The 22,347-nt window shown below is 32.3% G+C and overlaps 1 protein-coding gene across 2 annotated transcripts in view; it reads left to right on the top strand.

Moving 5' to 3' along the window:
• The window catches only part of LOC140437163 (regulator of microtubule dynamics protein 1-like), a 38,032-nt gene extending 16,842 nt beyond the window's left edge, over nt 1-21,190 (top strand). For both annotated transcript variants that reach the window (XM_072526507.1, XM_072526508.1), the window contains exons 3-7: nt 4,980-5,142; nt 7,214-7,406; nt 10,989-11,220; nt 11,327-11,543; nt 17,916-21,190. In XM_072526507.1, coding sequence (XP_072382608.1) covers nt 4,980-5,142; nt 7,214-7,406; nt 10,989-11,220; nt 11,327-11,543; nt 17,916-17,975 — 865 coding nt within the window. In that variant the 3' untranslated portion in view covers nt 17,976-21,190. The remainder of the gene's footprint in view (nt 1-4,979; nt 5,143-7,213; nt 7,407-10,988; nt 11,221-11,326; nt 11,544-17,915) is intronic.
• The last annotated feature ends 1,157 nt before the right edge of the window (nt 21,191-22,347 follow it).

Below are 22,347 nucleotides of genomic sequence, written 5' to 3'. Positions count from 1 at the left end.
TCATCCTGAGGCTAGAGCCCAAAATTTGGATGAATTAAGAAACCAAATAAGAGAAGTCTCCAATTCTATTACAGCAGAAACTCTTACATCTGTCCGCGGAAGTTTTTATGACAGATTGGGATACTGTTCAGCCGTAGAAGGTCAAATATTTGAATCATTTCTGTAGGGCATAAAGAATTATTTCTTATTTTATTAGGAGTTATTTTTTATTTTCAATAAGAGTATATTTTTTATTTTATCTTTTTAAATAAATGCGCTTTTATTATTAATTCAACCACAAAAAATTGTTCACTGTATTAAAAACCGATACAAATGCCCGTCTTATAACGTCAGTGTATTTTTATTGAGTTATCAACGCAAAATATCCAGACGGACCCATCAGCTAATCAACAGTAAGTAAAATAGTCCGAAAATTTGGAGAAACTGGGCACGTTAAACGTATTCCAAACGCTGGGAGTCCATATTTTATTGAATGTACATGACAATCTTCACAGTAGTTTAACACAAATGGGTGAATTTACTGGAGTTTCCCAAAGATCGGTATTGCGTATTTAAAAAAAAGAAAAATACCATCCCTACAAAATTCAACTACATCAGGAATTAAACGACGACGATTCCGATCGTAGGCTTCAATATTCTGAAATTATGCAGGATTTATGTATCCGCAATCCACATTTCATCAATCAAATCCTTTTTTCCGATGAAGCCACATTTTTATATATGGTACCGTGAATCGCCAAAATTGCAGATATTGGAGTCAAGAAAACCCACATTGGATGACTGAGTCACACACTCAATATCATCAGAAAGTAAATGTATGGTCAGGGATCATTAATGACAGAATCATTGGCCTTTTTTTCTTTGAAGAAAATCTAAAAGGAGAACGTTATTTAACTTTTTTGAGACATCAAATTATACCTGTCCTTGCTAACATGTATCCAAATGCCAATAATCCAAATTTATCTAGTGAAAATATCTGGTTTCAACAAGATGTAGCCCTTTCGCATTACGCACGTGAAGTACGTCAATTTTTAAATCATTGCTTTCCCAGCAGGTGGATCGGAAGACGAGGTTTTATAGAGTGGCCAGCAAGGTCGCCAGATCTAACATCTCTAGACTTTTTCCTGTGGGGTTACATAAAATCAAAAGTTTATGTCAATAGACCCCAAAACTTACAGGACTTGTAAGATAGAATTAGGCATGAAATGAGTCTAATTACTCCAGAAGTCATCCGCAATGTACTTGATGAATGTGTCCGTAGATTGTCCGCATATTGTCAAGAAACCGATGGATGGCATTTCGAATATTTAATTTAAAATAATTATTATGCATAATTTGGTTACTTTAAAGTACATTATTAATTAAATCATTAGTTGTAATTTAGTTGAATTTAAATTAAAAAAAATTGTTTTTGTACCCTTTAAAAAATATTTTAGTTAAAAATGTAATGTCGTTAAATAGAGAATTAAATTCTCCTTAAAATGAGGTGTCGCATTATACCAATTTCTATTTAAAAAAATTAACGATTACGTCACTACACCTACACCGGTGACATCATCCCTACCCAAAGTACGTTATAACATGGGTATTTTATAACAAAAATCGACCTGTTTCGGGATTTCCCTCAAAACTCGACGGTTCTCGAAATAATGATAATATTCCATAATTTAGCCGTTCACTGTATACAAAATTATATATATTTAAATTATATACTATAAATTTACATTATTATCAAAATTCATTTGTTGAAAACTTAAAACAAGTTATAATTAGAAGACAAGTCTTACTTATTTTGAATATTCAGTTAAAAAAACGTAACAATACGACCTAATAATGATCAAACCATACATGTTTTTTTTTTGTTTAGTTCTGTGGATGTTTTATTTAACATTTTAAAGCATTTACGATATTAAACTTAATTATATGTCGTTAAAAATGTTTATTCTACAATTTAAAATTTATCTGATTAAATTTATTAAAATTATTTTGAAATTTTTTTCTCAAAATGTTCTTTTATTACTGCTTGCAATGCGTTATTTTAATTTTATTTTTATTATTTTTTTAATCAGAACGTAAGTTATACTCATTATGTTGAAAATGTTTCCTGTTAGCTTGTATAGAAGATTTCATTGGAAGTAAACCCCAAATTATAAAATATTTTCATAACCTACTGATTATGAAAATAAAACGAGGCAAGAGAAGAACTGCAACGAAAAATATACGACCTATTAATAGGGACTTGGGAAGAAGAAAGAATGCCCGAAGATTAGAAAACAGGGTAGGTATTTCATATTTTAAAGAAAGGTGATACCACACAATGCAACAACTACAGAGGAGTAACATTATTAAACAGCTGTTACAAAATATTGACATCAAAAATCAGACAAAGACTTTCAGATTACATTGAAACTAAAATAGGAAAATACCAGCAGGGATTTAGAGAGGGAATGTCAACAATAGACGCAATACACATAGTCACACACTCAATTCAGAAGAATTTACGAACATAATATCGACTTACACGGCATTTGACAGCCTAGTAAAGCCCGACCTAATAGAAGACATGAAAAACATAGATATCCCAATAAAACTTATCATAAAGACGGCATCTCTAAAAATATAGAAATAGTAACTGGAGTACGACAGGGCGACTCTCTATCAACGTCACTATTTAATGTCGCTGTAGAAGAAACAATAAGACTTGCCGAAATAAAAGGTAGGTACAATTATAAAATCGGCGTCACTACTTGTGGCGTACACTGACGACATAGCATTGATTAGCAGAAAACTAAACAGTTTAAAAGAAGTATTTGTGAAGGTGTACAAGGAAGCATCCAATAGAGGTTTGGCAATAAATCAGAATAAAACAAAATACCTAATATGCTCAAGAAAAAATACAGTTAGTGTGACAAGGTTAAATATTAGCGAATATGAGTTTGAAAAGGTAGAGTACTTTAAATATCTTGGGGTCTCAGTTAATGGAACTAATGATAGAAGTATAATAATCAATGAAAGAATTCGGGCAGGAAACATAACTTACTGAAAATACAACAACTTGTTTAAAGATTCTGAATACTAAACTGAAAATTCACAGAGCAGCAATTAAACCAGTAATCACGTATGGTGCTGAAGTAATGTGTGTGACAGAGAAAGATGAAGAAAGATTGAGGATCCTATAGAGAAAAATCATTCGGAGAATAGCATTCCCACTAAACTTAGGTAATGATGAATTTAGAAAACTGAACTGAACTACGAAGTAAGAGAACTTTTGAAAAGAGAGGGCATCGTCAGATTTATCAAGGCACAGAGACTCAGATGGATGAGTTATCTAGAAGGGAGAAATCCAGAAGCAGTTATCAAGAAAATCACCAAATGGAGACCTGTATCAGGAAGGCCGAAGACGAGATGGGAGAACCAGATAATTTAGTACCTTAGGGGGAGTTAGAGAATGGAAAACCATAAGCAAAAACAGGAAAGAATGGAGAAATATTTTGGAAGACATTAAGTCACACAACGAATTGTGAAACCAAAATGTCAATGTAGACTGATTCCAGCTTTGGTGTTCTGTTTCCAACATTTGGTTTAAACATTCCCATTATGTATGTAAGTGTTTTTAGACTGACGAGATTTAGATACATAGTATGGAGGCTCATGCTTCATCAATGAATGCAGAAGTCGTGCTATCGTTTTATTAATCTGAGTGAGACTTTCCGTAAATATTGACCAATAGCTAGTATATTTTGTACCTAAACTACTCATATAGAAAACTGAGGATAGGGTAGATGGGATATTTTTGAAATCCTCCTCATAGCGCATCTTTCATCTACTTAAATGTTGACGGCAGGTAATTTGGAGTTAAATAGGAAATGGTGACTGTAAACCTGAAAGGATCAGTAGATATTTTTGTAAATTTTTGTACTTGTAGTGGTTTATATTTTTAAATTTTTATAGATTAAGGCATTTTAGTGATCGGTTCTACTAATTACACTGTTCTTCACAATTATTTTTGTTTGTAAATTTAAATTTGATTATGTATCAAATGTGACGTCGGCTTCAATAACTCGATTGGCTGGCAGGTACACTACAAAGTGGGCAGATTACGAGGAGTACCGTTACAGCCCTTGGGAAATTTAAATTTCTTACGCATCTAGTATAAATTCCAAAGAGTCTTGATACTTTTAATTGAATTTTACTAATGAAATTGAGTCGGATAAATGTTACCGTAAGATATGGAAACATACAGCTCGGTGGAAATTATGTCTTTGATCCCTACGTGTTGGCGTTCTAGAACCAGAAATAGTAGGGTTGATTTTTTGTATTTGTAGGAGGAGATCGAACAGAAGAGTATAAGAAATAACATATATTGAGCTTTTTCAGGATTTTTTAACCATTGGTTTATATAACACAATATTGATTAAAGGGGAGGGTCAACATCTGCAAACTGTAAGACATAAGTATTAGTATCAATATCAAATTTAAGAAAAAGATAATAACATCGGTATAATTGCCAAATATAGTAATAGCCTATTACTACCTTGGTTATACCCAAGGTAATCATTTTATTCAGCCTGAGTCCACTTGGAGCCTTATATATATATATATATATATATATATATATATATACATATATATATATATATACATATATATATATATATATATATATATATATATATATATATATATATATATATATACATATATATATTTCGTTCCTGTTTCCAAATTCATCATTATATCAATCTTCATAATATATCTGAGTATGGAATATATTTTTCCATTTCCTTCAGTGTTATTTATTTTTGTATTAAAATATATTGTATATATTTTAATGTATATTGTAAAATATATTGTATAAACAGAAGAATTTCAACATTTTCTTGTTAAATATTTTTTTATGACATAATATTTGACACTTTTTTTCATTTGCGTTTCTCTTTTATTTGTATATTAAACATTTATTTATGTTTTAATATTAGATCCAATAAATCTAGAAGAAGTAAAGTAAAAAAGGCCAATTCCATAGTATCTACATCTACTGGAGATGAATATTTGAGCTCAACCAATCTCGACAGTTCTGATCTAGAATTTTATGATCTCAGTGACAACGAAAATGACAATAACTCGATCAATATGGAAGAAGTAAGTAATAATATATTATATTTAGCAATAATGGTATAATTAGCATACAACACAAATAATATACACATACAAATAACACATCAGTAATAATTTTAACATAATTCCATAATTCGAAATTTGTTTATTCTATGTCATATTAAAATGAACATACATAGTTCCTATTTGCATGACAATTTCCATAACTAAAAACCCTCAGAGGAAGACACATATTTACGGAGGAACTTTAACTTAAAACACGAGAACACGAGATGAATAGGTGGAAAGCTTTGGCAAATGTTTTGAAAAAGAGATAGTTGAGGAAAAATGGGGTAAAAAAAGATAAAGAGAGAAAAGAATGGATTTCAGATAAAAGTTTGAATCTTATCAACGAAAAGAAAAAGCGAAAAAAAAAGATATTTTGGAAGCAGGAACTGTGGAATAAAGAGTGGATGAACAACGAGAATATAAAGCGATAGATATAAGAGATAATGGAAGTACAAGAAAAGACAAAACAGGATGGGCTGAAGAACTGGCAGAACAAGCAGAACCAGCAGCACAATACAACAGAAGTAGAGAGCTTTACCAAATTGTTACACGACTAACAAACAATGGGCCCAACAGTTCAAGCATTGTAAAATCCAAGAAAGGGGGAATAACTTACAACAACAGATGATCAAGTAGAGAGATGGAAATAGCATTTCCAGAAGGTGGTAGGTACGTCCGGGGATAGCATAGATGAAATTACAATGTAAAGTGAAGTAAAGTAGAGTGAAGAATAAAAGTAAAATGTAATGGCATGTCTCGCAAAACAGGAAAACAAAAAACACAATAGGTATATCGATGGAAGGCATCCGTATATACGTATTTCTGTCTATTGTTCGTCTTCAGTAGGGTGCAGCCAAGTTAGAAAAGGAGCATGTTAACTTGGGAAAGGATTACCACAGGAGCAACGCGACCATTATAGTTACAAGACCCTGATGGTTTCCAGGGCAACAACTAACAATAACCACGGAGGAAGCTACAGCTACCTCAGGAAAGGTTAAAACGAGTGAAGATTAAAAGTAAAATGTAATGGTTTGTCTCGCAAAACAGAAAAAAAAAAAAAAAAAAAAAAAAAAAAAAAAAAAAAAAAAAAATATATATATATATATAAATATATAGTATATTCCCTCTATAACGAACACGTATTACGAGTTTTCGCTTATAACGAGGTACATTAGATGTAACGTAAAATTTCTATTGAACTATAACCCTCTATAGCGAGGTAAATTTGCTTATAACGAGAGAAAATAAGATTGAAAAACGTGTTTTTTACGTTTTGGCCCGACCGTAGCTATAAATAAATACCCTTTTTAATTGCCGTCCGCAATAAACTTCTTACAATTTATGATTCTTAGTCGGAAATTTACAATTTATGATTCACAAGTGTCATTGTAGAGGGTTGACCATTCACACCTAATAATATAGGTCCTAATAGACAAGATGTGGAAAGTGTTTTAAAGGTTGTCAGAAACTTTATCCAAAGAAAAAACGCAAATGAAGAAGCACAAAGCTGTTACACATCTTTAGAAAATATGATAGATTTAATACTGGTCAATTTAGAGCAGTCAAATATGACAGACTTCTTCCAATTGCAGACGCAGTAGTTTATGTAATTCTTAAAAATACGCTTTATACAGATTTACAGAATACAGATTTTTGTGTGACGTATATTGACAATAAAAGTAAACAACTCTTTTTTTGTTTTAATGTATTTCATTGACAATAAAAGTAAACAGCTTTTTTCAATATTTATTAGCATCTTATATTGCTCCGAATGGCTTCACTATAGAAAGTTAATGTTTTATAAAACTACATATTCATATGTATGCACAGTATTATTATTGTTGGATATAACGAGATCCGCTTATAACGAGGTAATTAGTCTGCCATTTCAGTTCTCATTATAGAGGGAGTTTACTGTACATATATATATATATATATATATATATATATATATATATATATATATATATATATATATATATATATATATATATATATACTGCTTTTTGCATGAGAACTTCCATATCAATCGATTTTCCTGTTTTAGATTCTGAATATCATAGATGTTAAATTGAATAGTGGTGTCTTCAAAGAAGTACAAGAGGCGCTAATGAAATTAAGAGATTTGTGTATAGAGCACCCAGAAAACTCAGAATTGCTCTGGCGTATTGGGAAAGCCCATAAAAAGATAGCAGATTTTAATGATGACAAAGAAGTTATTAAAGAAAATGTTTTTAATGGTATGGAACTTTTTACTTTCACGTATTTTATTTATATTTATTTATTTATATATATTTGTTAAATAAAAAGTATTGGCATTCGAAAAACTGAACATAGACGATTTAGCATTGGATTGAATGTGATTCTTGTAAATGGAAATGAAATGAGCACTTTACATTGGAACTACACTGCGGTACGTCATTTAAGGTCATTTCTGAAGGAGCCCATATACAGTCTTGTCAACCAGATTCCGTCGAGGGAGAGCTGGCAGTCAAGTTTGAATAGTATTTCGAATTTCAATATCATTTAGTTTGTAGTATTCAATAAAATATAAAGTAAATAAGCCAGATAAATTTAACAGGTCATTCCAGTGGGATTTTATTGATCGCATTATTTTTATTTTTTTATTTACACGGCGAGGAAGTATTATATAGGTAGACTGTGACTAACAGCAAGCTTACAGCTGCGAGAAATTATTGTAACACGGTGCATAATAAACTTATATTTTCCGATAAGGTAATGTCTTTACACTTAAACCTACATTTTGACTGATTCTATATTTTTTCAATAAAACTTAATTATTTTGCCAAACATTTTATTAAAAATTACACAATCAATTTAATTATATTGCCAAACATTTTATTAAAAATTACACAATCAATTTAATTATTTTTTCATGATTTATTAACAAGAATGCATATTGTTTATATTCGTATACGCTTGTATAGCAACACGTATCTTATTACAAATGACAATCTTTCAACTATTTTTAATCTATCAAACAAACACTTTTCCTAAAAAGTTACATGCTTGCCTTTTATGTTGTGTTGCTTAACAAAATCCAATCGCACTGCAATAGCCCAGTCTCGTTATGCAAAAATCATCGATTTCATGGCAAAATTTTTCGCAGATATCTGAAGCTTTTAAGGCATAGGTGGAGGTTACTAGATGACGGAATAGATGAAAAAGTACTCGTATTTTTACCTTGCCTTTTTTTTACAATAATTTATGGTCCCAATTTGATTTTTTGTCTATAAGTTTTTTCCCTTTATTTTCCCGTTTTTTAAATTAAAATTGATAAATAATTTACGGAGATATTTGCAAAAAGTAGTTTTGTTGCACTAATTTATAAATTTTATTAATTTTTTAATAACAAAATAAAATGTTGTTTTTAACAACAAAAAATTAAAAATTAAAAAAACAAATATTTGTGCGAAATTTCCCCACGATCGGTCAAATATTTTAAAAGTTATTTAATTTATTTATCCCTGAGGCTAAATATTTAAACTCTTGAACTTGCTCTATTAATGATGCTAGACACATTTAGCAAATTTCATACGATTCTTTAAGACTTAAACTATCTCAGAAGTTAAATGCATATTGCGTTTTCATCGTAATTATTTACAAAATAAACGTTTGAAAAGGGGGTATGTTTTTTACTTATAAACAATTGTAATAACTTCTATATTTTTCGAGCTAAAAACTTGTACGTACAACCATTGGATAGCTGGTAAAAAAACTCACAAAAAAAATACCTCCAATAGGAAAAATACTATGTGCAATAGGAGCGAAGTTAGGGACTATTTTTTAAAAAATCATATCTCCATTGTTTATAAACATTATGAAGTAAAATTTGCACAAATTTTGAAGAAAAATCTAAACATTCATCAAATTTTTCCCAACTTACAGCCCTTTGAAACGAAGGTACTTTCGAAAGATCGACATAGGAAAGTGGAGGGGATAACTGTTTGAGCTCCGTTTTTTTTTCGAGATCGGAACTTCAAATTGAAACACGCAGGGAAAATTTACATTATTTCGGCTTCCATTGCAGTTAGAAGCCTCTTTTTTTAATCTGGAGTAGCTCGTCTAAATATGAATAACTACATAGTTTTCACTGACCGGAAAATATGGGAAACCTCGGAAAAATTGAGTCCATTAATTCACCGTAAAAACTTACTTTTTTTAATTTGGCTGGAATAGTCTGTCGCAGTATATTAATAATGATGGCATAATTTTCACCTCCCCGGAAATCTCAGAAAATCCTGGAAAATTAACATACATTTTTTTTCATTTTATATCAATGATGTAATAATACTTTTATTTTTATAAATTAAATTTCAGGTAATTTTTTACACATTATATTATTATATTCCTTATATTAATTATACTTATGTTGATTTTCCGGGATTTTCCAATATTTCCGGGGGGGGGGGTGAAAATTATGTCATTATTATTAATACTGAGACAGACTATTCCAGACAAATTTAAAAGAGTAAGTTTTTACGGTGAATTAATGGACTCAATTTTTCCGAGGTTTCCCATATTTTCCGGTCAGTGAAAACTATGTAGTTATGCATATTTAGACGAGCTACTCCAGATTAAAAAAAAAGAGCTGCAATGGAAGCCGAGATAATGTAAATTTTTCCTACGTCTTTCAATTTGAAGTTCCGATCTCGAAAAAAAAACGGAGCTGAAACAGTTATCCCCTCCGCTTTCCTATGTCGATCTTTCGAAAGTACCTTCGTTTCGAAGGGCTGTAAGTTTCGAAAAATTGGATGAATTTTATAGCTATAAGTTTCAATATAAAGTTTAGATTTTTATTCAAAATTTGTGCAAATTTTACTTCTTAATATTTATAAACAATGGCGATATGATTTTTTTAAATAGCCCCTAACTTCGTTCCTATTGGTCATAGGTTTTTTTTAATGTGAGTTTTTTACCAGCTATCCAATGGTTGTACGTACAAGTCTGTAGCTTGAAAAATATAGAAGTTATTACAATTGTTTATAAGTAAAAAACATACCCCTTTTTCAAACGTTTATTTTGTAAATAATTTCGATGAAAACGCAATATGCATTTAACTTCTGAGATAGTTAGTCTTAAAACATCCTATGAAATTTGCTAAATGTGTCTAGCATCATTAATAGAGCAAGTTCGATAGTTTAAATAGGGATATACAAATTAAATAACTTTTAAACTATTTGGCCGATCGGGGGGAAATTTCGCACAAATTTAAAAGACGGTAAAAGATGATAATTATTTATCAATTTAATTTAAAAAACGGGAAGATATTCTTGATATAAAAAATGATATAAATATTGTTTATGTAAAATATAAAGGAAAAGACTTATAGACAAAAAATCAAATTGTGACCATAAATTATTGTTTTAAAAAAACGCAAGGTAAAAATACGAGTAGTTTTTCATCTATTCGTCATCTTGTAACCCCCACTTACGTCTTAAAATCTTCAAGATATCCGCGAAAAAATTTTCGACCTTTTTTTTAGCCAGACTGGGCTACAAATACTGTGTTGCACTAGCGTTTTTTTAATTATACATATTATTCGGTCCAAATCTCAAATTGCCTCAGATACATATTTCCTCAAATGTATATTACCAAAAATTAAATTTCACAAAGTTCCTTAAAAATTGTCTACCAGCTCTTGATCTAAACACTGTAGTAGGTGTTTTGATAAACTGATGTGTACTGGAGTGTTCAACATTTGCTTCGTTGCAAGATGTATTTGCTCTATGTTCATTTCTTCGACTTCCAACGTTGTATTAACGAACTGTTTGATTTTTGTTTCCTTTATTTGTATTTAGGAATTGACGCTTGTGAAGCATCACTGCGATTCAAAGAAGACAGCTCAGAGGCCCACAAATGGTATGCCATTCTAGTTGGCGACAGGTGTGGCTTTGGTTCCATTTCTGAAAAACTTTCGGATGGAGCTCTGTTCAAAAAACACGTGTTGAGAGCTTTGGAACTAAATCCCCTCGATGGAACTCTACACCATATGATGGGACACTTTAATTTCGAGGCAGCTGGATTGAAATGGTAAATTAAAAAATAGTAGCTCGTTTTTTCAAACGTATACATTCCGTAGTTGTGGGTTGTGGCCATGTATCTGTATTAAGCATAAGAAATATTTTTTTCGTCCTAGGTATGAACGGAAGGTGGCATCAACCTTTTTTGGTGACCCTCCAAACTCTACCTATCCTGACGCTCTTCAGAACTTCTTGGAAGCTGAGAAACATATAAATTACGATTGGAAATCGAACAAATTGATGATTGCCAAATGTCATATACAAAGTGGGGAATATAAAGAGGCTGTTGAGTGGTTGGACAAGGCCAAAAATTGTAAAAGTGATGATAAACTGGTAAGAAACTTTCTCTTAAAAATATTGTTTAGTAAAAGATATTGTTTTCAAACAAAAGCTCATGAACTACTTTTTATTTTTTAGTTCTTTTAGTTTTTTTCTTGATAAATGCGTTATAATAAATAATGATTGATCAAAGAATTTAAACTTTTGGTTGTCCATTTATTCAATGGTTTTAAGAAAGGCATATTTACTAATAGCATAAGTTTAAAGGATTTTTGATGACACAAATGCTGATTGTGGAGTTATTGTGGATTAATTACAAAATATGCCTCATATAGGTTTTTTAGTTAGGAGTCTCCGAAGATGTAGACTTATAGGTGCGTTGTTTGACCTATAACAACACCGACAAGGTCTTTTTTCGGATGTCGTCTGTTTTTAAACCGGTTGCACTGCAGTAATTAACGAGTTGTACGTCTTTCATTTATTCGTGATGCCCATTCCAGAATTGTGGAATCCTATACCAGCTTGTAAAGATCTTGTTCGTTGAGATCATATGTTTTTGGAGTATTTGATAGGTGTTTTCCTGTCGTGCACATTGCTTTAGGGCTTTTCGGCACTCATATAGCCGGCTTTCGACCGAAGTATTTTGTAGCTGATGCTTTTCTGTGAGTCCATCAGCTCTTTCATTATCATATCCCTGAGGACCCAGTATCTATACTAGTGTTACACTTTTATGTTTCGCCAGTCTATTGAGTTCTACTTTGTATTCCCAGACTAGCCTAGATATTACCTTAATGCTACTGAGAGCTTCGATAGCCGCTTCATTATCTGTGCATATGTTAATCCGCTTGAGTTCAAAAACCCTCATGTTAATTAGCACAATGCGTGATTGTATAAATCGCTACCTAAAGTACAGATGTGTATTCTCCTAGTAGAATAGAAATGTTTACATTTCCTCCTTCTTCTTCTTTCTTGGCTCTATAACTTCTAGTCTTAGCCGGCGTTTACTATTTTCCTCCACTCTTGCCAGTCCCGTGCAGCAATTTGTTGTACCCCTATCTTATGTAGATCATTCGTTACTGCAACTTTCCATCTTTTTCTTGGGCGATCAACTGACTTTTTTCCATCGGGCCTTTCCAAGAAGGTTGTATTTAGTAGATTTTCATTATTCGATCTCAGTACATGTTCTGCCCATCTTATCCTATTTGCCTGTATTTATGTATCTTCTCTACTATCTCTACAATGCCCAAAGATCTTCCGTTCTAAGACTAATAATTATGTTGTTTCACGCTGGTCCAGTGTCCACGTCTTCCATACGTTATTATAGGGCGAATTACAATGTTTTATAGGTACCATTGCTTTAGCTCTCTTTGAGAGCAATTTTGATTTAAGTAGCGCCGCTACGGAATAATATGCTTTATTTCCTGCTAGGATTCTAGCTGCTACATCTTTTTCATAACTGTTTTCGGCTATCATCACTGCTCCCAAGTATTTGAATTCTTTGAAAACTTCTAAAATGTATCCATTTATTGAATAAATAAATAAAAAAAATACGTTTCCTCCACTATTGTAAATTCCTGCACTCAACCCTTCTGCAGTTTTAGACCCGTCTGTGTGCCAGGTGTAATCCTGCAGCCTGAGTTTGTGTTTCGCCGACCCATTCATCTCGTGGACCGATTACTTTAGACGTGTATGCGGGTATTATATGGTCAGAAGTCATCATCCGTACGGTATGATATATGCAGTATACCAGCAGCTATTTTTTCTTGTTTACGGATCTTCTTCTCAGCTGCGGATAGGCCTTTAGTTTTCAGACTGACTTACTCAAGACTTCCTATCATAATTCTTTTTATATTTGTAGGGTGTCTCATAATGTGACCCAGTAACATTCCAGTAAGTATTCCAACTTGCGCCTCTTTATTATATTGACCAGTTGTGTTGTTTGGTTCAGGCGTCTAAGGACCTCCTCATTTCTAACTCTGTCGACCCAGCCTATTCGTAGTAGTCGTCTATATTGGGATAACACGAACTCGTACCCCCTCCACTTAGCCAAAGTGTCATGTCTGCTATCGAGTCCTACTCTGCTGCTGTTTACATTGTATTATATAGCGAAGTTCACAGCATATATATTGGATGCAACAGTAAAAGTCGTTAAAATTAACAACCACAGTAATAACAAATAAATTGAATGAAATTATAACACTAGCAGAAGAACAACAAGGTTTTAGGTCGGGAATATCATGCACCGACGCTATATTTATAATGAGACAAGCGCAAGAGAAATCATTAGAATACAATAGACGGTATATCTATGTTTTCTGGACCTTATGAAGGCATTGGATCGGGTCAAATTAAAGGACGTTATCCATTTATTGTACGCAAGAGAGATATCTCTAGAAATAATCAAAACGATCGAAATTATCTACCAAAGCAACACAGTAAAAGTAAAATTAGAAGAAAAACTAACTGACCCTGTTGAAGCTGGTAATGGGATAAGACAGGGAGATTCCCTGAGTCCTCTATTGTTCAACCTTATTATCGATGAAATAATAAAAAAAAGTAAGACATAAAAATCCAAATACCAAATGGGAGAAAAACAACTTAAAATAATGTTCTATACAGACGACGCAGTACTACTCTCTCAGAGTAAAGTTGATTTACAACGTATGCTGCACCAATTTAATATAACCGTCAGAAAATTTAACATGTTAATTTTACCAAAAAACACAAAATGCATGGTTATAACAGCAAATGTCTAAGATGTAAATTGGAGCTGGAAGCTAAGATAATAGAACAAGTGATCAAGTTTAAATATCTAGGTATCACATTATCTAGCTACGGAAAGCTCGAAACGGAAGTGGAAGATCTCAAGAGAATAGAGCAAACAGAGCCACAGGTTGCCTGAATGAAACAATATGGAGAAATAAAAATATCGAAAAAAAAATAAAAGGGAGAATTTACAAAACAGTCATCGAACCAATAATGACATACGCGGCAGAAACACGACCTGATACAGACAGGACAAAAAGGATGTTAGAAACAGCAGAGATGAAAACACTTAAAAAAATTTATAGTAAAACTCTATGGGACAGAGCTAGAAGTAGATATACGAAGTAGATGCAAGGTGGAGAACATCACAAACTGGGTAAGAAATAGATGAGTAGTATGGATCGATTATATAAGCCGAATGGCATCAAATAGTGTAGTAAAGACGACAAGAAACGGTTCTTCAATAGGAAGACCACGTATACGATGGAACGGCAACTTATTGTAGGCACATTGAAAAACAGACAAGAGTCATGTCTACATAAAAAGAAGAAGTAAAAGTCGTATAAATATAGGCCATTACATTCCATTGTGTACCTTCTCCAAAAAAAGAGTTTTTACATTATTTTGATAATAAAAAGACAGTTGATCAATTAAAAGGCTGGAAAACAGTATTAAAATTAAAACATATGCTAACACCAAGAGTTTATTGAGTAGTAACAGATTTACAAAATCCATTTTTTTAAATAAACACAAACAAGTAAATCAAACACAAAGCTAGAAATTTAGGTTAGGTTTAATTATAATAATAATAAACGGTATTACGTATTCTGTCCTGTGTTGCAATGCATAAAGTAAAATAACCAAGTTACAGCAGAAAATTACATACAATGTGATTTACAATCACATTTACTTCATAATCATATCATGAAGTTCTTTCAATTAATCCAAATTAAACGTTTAGCTTTGTGTTTGTGTTTATATTTTGAAAAATAGATTTTGTAAATCTGTTAAGTACTCAATAAACTATTGTGTTAGGACAGTGTTGCCAATCTTTTGCAAGCTTTTTCCCTCAACTTGCCTTAAAAATTCCCACTTTTATGAAAAAATTCCCTCCCGTTTACAAAATGGGTTTTATAACAGAAATATAAGAATGTGTATATTTATGATATTTAGCCACGTTATATTCAGCAAAAAAAAAAACACTTAATCTTATTTCGGCGCCTTTCACGGCATTTTGGTGTTTTAAAGAAGTATTACCAGTTGCCAAATACGAGGAAATACTTGAACTAGATTTAATAGCAGTCATTTTTTTTAAATATTTCTTACCTGCAGCATGTTTTTGCAGTTTTCACTTTTGTCACATAAAATTTCTGCATTACACACTTTCCACATACATTTTTTATTATGTGGCAAAGCCTTAACCCATATTTTAAAAGAAGGATCTTCTTACCACTTAACATTAAATGTTTTTATTTAAATCTAGAATTGGTTATTTTATTTTTTTTATTGGATGACTACTATCACTATCACTAAATACACTGTTGTTATTACTGTCACTCATTTTTTTTTTTTTTTGTTAGACTTACACTCTGCTCTAAACTCCAAAATTATTAAGAAGTAACACTTTATACAGAAAGCACAGTATATTGCTTAAAAAGAATATACTCGTACTTATACTGTGCAGAAAGTACCAAACCAATTTAGGATAAATATGTTTTAAATTTAATACAGTCTTCCAGCATTTTAATTGATCAACTGTATTTTTATTATCAAAATAATCAGTTAAAACCACTGAATCTTTTTTTGGAATAGATAAACAATGAAATATAAGGTCTTTATTTATACGATTTTACTGTTGTTTACACGAGTTTCTCTACTCTGTTCAGTACGGAATCTCCGATTTTTATACCGTCTTCCTGTATATAGTTTTGTTTGATAACTATCATATATTTAGTTTTCTTAACGTTGTTTAATTTTGTTTATTAGATTTTGAAGGTCTTGTCCTCATTCAGCCAACACTAAGGTATCGTCGGCATATCTCATTTACGGTTACACCATTAACAATAATACCTTCTGTTTTCTTCTTTAGGGCTTCCTTAAATATTTCTTCTTAATACAAGTTAAAGAGTAAAGGCGATACTATACAGCCTTGTCTCACTCCTGTTTTGTATTCATTTCATCCGACAGTTCTTGTTCAACTTTTATTCCTGCCACTTGATGCCAGTATAGATTTGTAATAATTCGTGTATCTTTATCGTCCAATCCAGCTGTTTTCAATATTTCGAGCATTTTGCTATGTCGAACCTTGTCAAAAACTTTTTCAAAATCAATTGCACAGGTGATCTTAATGACTGCTTGGATGTAATTGTGTACACTATTTCATCCCTCCTAACTTCCCGTCATTTTCATGATCATCTCTCTCACAGTCACGCGGTTCATACCTATTTTCTTATACATTATATTTCTCTCCACTGTCAATCTACTACACTCCAGCATTGTGTGAGTAACAGTGTCGGAGTATTCTTAGTATAGGCATTTGTCTGTCCTTGTCTTCTGAGTAATCCAATCGCCTGTGACCACAGTCCAGCCAGTCCTTTAAGCTCAGCATCAGCACCTTCAACATATCTCGTGATGTTCCACTCTTACCATCTTTCCCTTTTTTCTTTTTTTATGGCTGTAGTCAAATGCTCTCTTCTCTCATAGATATGTCTCCTTTCTACTACAAACACATGCAGAGGAAAGCAACTCGTGTTGCTTTCCTTTGCATGTGTTTGTGGACATGCTAGTCCACAAGGCCGCCGCAGATACAGTCCTGTATGCGCATGCTACTTGCAACAGACTTGTTCTGTCCACTCGTATCATGAGCACCCTTGTAGGTCGGTATCTTTACCGCCCCACTCTAAACTGGTGCCGCTTAAAGGATGATTGACTGCACAACACCGTGTAGGGCCCTCCTCCTTTCTGATTTAGCCCAATGTTGGGCATCACCCTCCCCAACGCAGCCGCATTCTTCGCTGCCTTCCGGTCTACCACCCGTATATGTTCCCCCCAACGCCATATTGTTGTAGCGTCACTCCCAGATATTTTATGCATCTCTTTGATGTTAGCCGTGCACCTGCACATTTAGTACGACTACATACTATTTGCGTTGGGAATAAGCCACAATTTAAATAAGTTTAAAATAAGTATATTTTTGACGTTTCGATTTCCACTTCGGAAATCGTTCTCAAAAGACAAATATTAATAAATTAAACAATTTTTTTTGTTACTTGGTGAAAAATTCTTCTAATAACTCTTCTTAATAATCTAATAATTCTTCTAATAACCATAGTGTCGGACCCAATACCGATTCCTGTGAAACTTCAGCCGTTACGTCACCGAGCGTACCCTTCTCAACCTTGATCCTTCTCTCGGAAAGATATTCCGCCATTACATTCATCAGATAGCCAGGACATTCCCTCTCCTCCAATGCCCGCATCACCTCTTTCCATTGCGGAGTGTAACATCGAAGAGCAGCAGAGTATTTAGTATCGCCTATTTAGTACTTTTTTATTTTTATAAGTTTTGTGTGTTTTTTTCATTTTTCTACATTTTTCTTGCAAAGAAATATGAGTTATTTAAATTTTTTCATCATTTTAATCTATCGAATTATATTTTCAGGATGAAGCAGAAGATTCTGAAATAAAGGTTCTGTTGGAAAAGTACAATAGCTATAGGTAGTTTTTTAATATGTTTAACTTATTGACTATGTTTTAACTGTGGTGTACTGTCTTTTTATATCGCATTCCTTTATAATGTTATACATTATGGTTTCCTTATGCGTTTGAAAGGAGGTAGCTCATATATCGAGAGGTTAATGGATGTTGTGTTTAACTTTCTTCTATTTCATTCTTTTTTTTGCAAACTAATAAAATCTGTGATATCAAGATTAATATACTCAAAGCTGATATTTTACATTGTGAAAAAATCACCAAACTATGTAAACATTATCAAAATATCTATTCCTTCATTCTTAATAAAAAATACTCAAAAAAAATATATTAACTCATCCAACAGGTAAGCTGCTTTAGCACATTCAAAAACATCTGTGGCTCTACATAGCCAAAGTTTCTTTATTTTTTATTATTTACTGCTCAGTGGGGGGTAATTTTAATCGCAATATGAATTTTTAAGCATAGTTTTATAAAATTATCGTTAATTAGTATTTTTTTGTATACAAAACGTTGTGTTTGTTCTGGTAATTGGTGTATTGATTTTTGTAATCATATTTCATTTTAAAACTTTTTATTGTGTTTAGTTTATGATTTCTAATATGGTTAACCATCATATTATTATAATCTTAAGTTTTATCCTTATTATGTAATGAAAAGATACCAAACTATGGTTTGGTGTACCCACTTTTGCAGTAAAGTTAAACTGATGTTGAAAATTAAAGTTTATTAACCCTCGATATAAAGGTACCCCACTTTTATATTATGTATTAATATTTAAAAGATAAATTTTATAATACTATTGTAATGTTTAAAACATTTTGTTGGTAGTTATGGAAAGACTGCTGTTATATTATGTGTAAAATTTAATGTTCCGCTGTTGAAAGTATAAACATTGCTGTTAGCTATTGATACTGGTTTTTAATTGAGTAGGATAAATGTTAGACTTGTAAAGATCGCTTGTAACATTAGAAACTTGTTTATTGACTATCAAAGTAAATTAATTCCTATGGTGAAGGCGGATTTCAGAGCTCATGCACTCGCAGTGTAGTAATTTAAAAAAAAGCACAATGTTTGAATACATTAACTTAACAAGAAGCCATTTTATTCAAATGCAAAAGATTTTAGTTTACCAATGAAAGTTATAATATTGGAAAATTGTTGATTTCAGTACATGAGTGCTTATTCATTTGCTGTGTATTATTTTGCATCTGAGTGACACTACGATACTGTAATATTGAATTTCTAGTACATATTATTAAACTGTGGATAATTTCACATTTAATCAAGAATATAGTTTGTTAATTAACTGAACTACTAGAACGAAATGAACAGGCGGATTGGGTGGGAGTGGTGGGACATGTTGCTCCTCTTTTCCTATCAAGGTAACGGTACACACTGCTGCATGTTTTCTGTACATCAAATTTGAAAGTATATCATTCCGTCCAATGTTAAATGGTATATATTCAATTCTTCTAATCTCAAGCCTCCATAATAAATTTATATCTGTTGGGTCTTATGAAGAATTCTGAATCTATAAAATGCATGAATGCTTTCTAAATATATTCAATGACTTTTTTTCTGTTGATTATGTGATGAATGTTTGGACTGGCCAATACATTTTGTTTAATATGCGCGCGTTTTCTTTTGATAAAAACGGGTTTTATCGATATTAGTTGCTAGAACAGATTTAGATTCCCCTTCATAATCATAGTATCAAATAATGTTGACTCAGAGAATATTCATAAAGACTTATTTATTACAATATCGGTTATATATCGAATATAAATCTGTGTATTTAATATATCATGTCAGTAAAGACATGCTGACAGTTATCAATGAAATAGGACAGATTTGCACGCAAAAATTTCCCAGAAACAAACTAGCTTGAAATGATCACCAAACAAAAAATGTTTAAAGCAAGATAATTTATAAATCTCCGTGTATGGCTGCTTTGTGGACTATTTTGTTCTTTTAATGTGAGTAAATTATGAATTGTTTCCAAGTGGTTGACGGTGGAAAACATTTAATCAAACTGTTGAAATTTTTATGGGCTTTGTATGTTAGAATTAGAGAAGTCGTTTATCATGAAAAGTATTTAATATATACACGTAGATTCAGGCAGTAATGGAACCAATGGCGCTCCTAGGAGGTAATTAAACAAAAGAAATGTTGACAAACGTCAATAGTAACAAATTTTTGTTAGAGGCCGGAGCATGATCATTGAAAGACCTAATTGCCAATGCTCCACATTTAAAAAGAATAGTTTCGAAATAATACAGCTTTTTATATTCAAGCATAGAAATTGCTAATAAACGGCCAAATGAAGCCAAATTTGAAGAGGTATTAGCCATATCCAATATAATTGTTATAAAGCTGTTTTAATCCTTTATATAGAAATTTATATAGTCATCGAAAAAAAAAACTAATTACGATAGTCCGTGGAATAAAAAACGACGTGATTTGGAATTTTAACCACTTCTGCTATATAAAATTTTGAACAATTTGTATATCAACAATGTTGCAATGTTGCAATTGATAATGTCAAATTTTAAATTTCATGTACTGACATTTTATAATATGAGAAATAGCTGAAATGCCAACTAATAGCGTCAATTAAATGTAATGACCACATCCTACTCTTATTAATATTTTTCTCGATGATTCAGAGGAAAGAAATATTCAAACAGGCGATTGTACTAATTTTTGCAATGACTAAATCAACATGTGAGGAAGCTATTATATAAGCTACTCAGTCTGGTCAAAAACTACACTCATGAGGCGAATTATACTTCACAAGGTAGAAAGAAATGAAATTCACTTCTCAAACAGATATATATTAGCGTCGATTATTCGCCTTTATAAAGGACCTACATTAATACATCTTTCCATATCAGTTCTCTTACGTCCGTTGGTGTTTACTTATGTGATGTAAACAATTCTAGTTATGCCGTTGAAATTTTTGTGGCCTCGTTCGGTTGAAAGGCTTTAAAGTGTAGACCATAATGTACAGTTATCTACTTAACTGTTACTGGTTAAAATTTTAATATTAATGCTGGCCTCTGATTATCGGTGCTGATGATTTTTCGTAATAGAACATTTACATTTTATTCAAGAAGCAAAATTTTGGCTAAATAGTTTTCTTAACTAGCTCACGCAATGTTTATATTTAATTCAGTTCAATTGTTAATTATTTGCAAACAAATAAAATCATTTTATTTAAAATTATTTTATTTTATTCTACTAAGAGACAAATTGTACCATTGACGAAACAAACCCTCCAGATGGCCACCTCTTCACTACCACAGATTCCTTTATGTGGGGAAATCTAGATAAAGGTAAATTATGTTTTTAGTTTACCAGTTAGCTTTACCATAATCCTAATGAGCCATCTGCTGAAGATGTTTTTAAAAGTCATCCACAAAAGAATCTACCGGAAATGCGAGGAACAAATTGCGCCCAATCAGTTTGAATTTGTAAACGCCGTTGGTACGAGGGAAGCTTTATTTAGCGTGCAGGTATTGTTTCAGAAATGTAGTGATGTCAGCTGTAATGTTTTTGCATGCCTGATTGACTACAAGAAGGCTTTCGATAGAGTCAGGCATGAACAAATGATGGAAGTGCTGAAGAGGACAGGGATTGACGGAAGAGACTTAAAAATAATCGTCATCATCATTTAACCCGGATCTATCCACTGCTGGATATAGGTCTCCCTCAGTCTTTTCCATGTATTTCTGTTTTGTGCTGTTTGCATCCAATTTTTGTCGATCCGTTTTATGTAATCAGACCATCTTGTTGGTGGACGACCTCTACTTCGATGTGCTTCTTGTCTCGGTCTCCACTGTATTATTCGCTGTGTCCATCTGTTATCCGACATTCTAGCTATGTGCCCCGCCCAGTTCCACTTAAGGGTGATAATTCTTTCTATGGCATCTGTCACTCCTGTTCTCCGTCTTATTTCCTTGTTCGTGATCCGATCCCTACGAGAAATGCCTAACATCGATCGTTCCATGGCTCTTTGGGTAACACAAATTTTATTTCTTACTTTCTTGGTTAGTGTTAATGTCTCTGCACCATATGTAAGTACTGGCAACACGCACTGATTATAAGACTTTTCTTTTAAGACATATAGGCAGTTCTGATTTAAGAACATAGCTTAGCTTGCCGAATGCCACCCAAGTGAGTCCTATGCGGCGGCTTAGTTCGCACGTTTGATTATCTCTTCCTATGCGTATCTTATGTCCTAAGTACTTATACGAGGTGGTTTCTTCAGTATGCATGCCATTTACTGAAATCTTTTCGCTTAACACAAGATTTGTCATGATTTGTGTTTTTGTGTGGTTGATTTTTAATCCTACTTGTAGGGAGGCTAGGTATAGTTT

This window comes from Diabrotica undecimpunctata, chromosome 3, assembly GCF_040954645.1.
Source record: "Diabrotica undecimpunctata isolate CICGRU chromosome 3, icDiaUnde3, whole genome shotgun sequence".
NCBI lineage: Eukaryota > Metazoa > Arthropoda > Insecta > Coleoptera > Chrysomelidae > Diabrotica > Diabrotica undecimpunctata.
The sequence above is the reverse complement of the archived record's forward strand: the minus strand, read 5'-3'. Positions and strand labels throughout refer to the sequence as shown.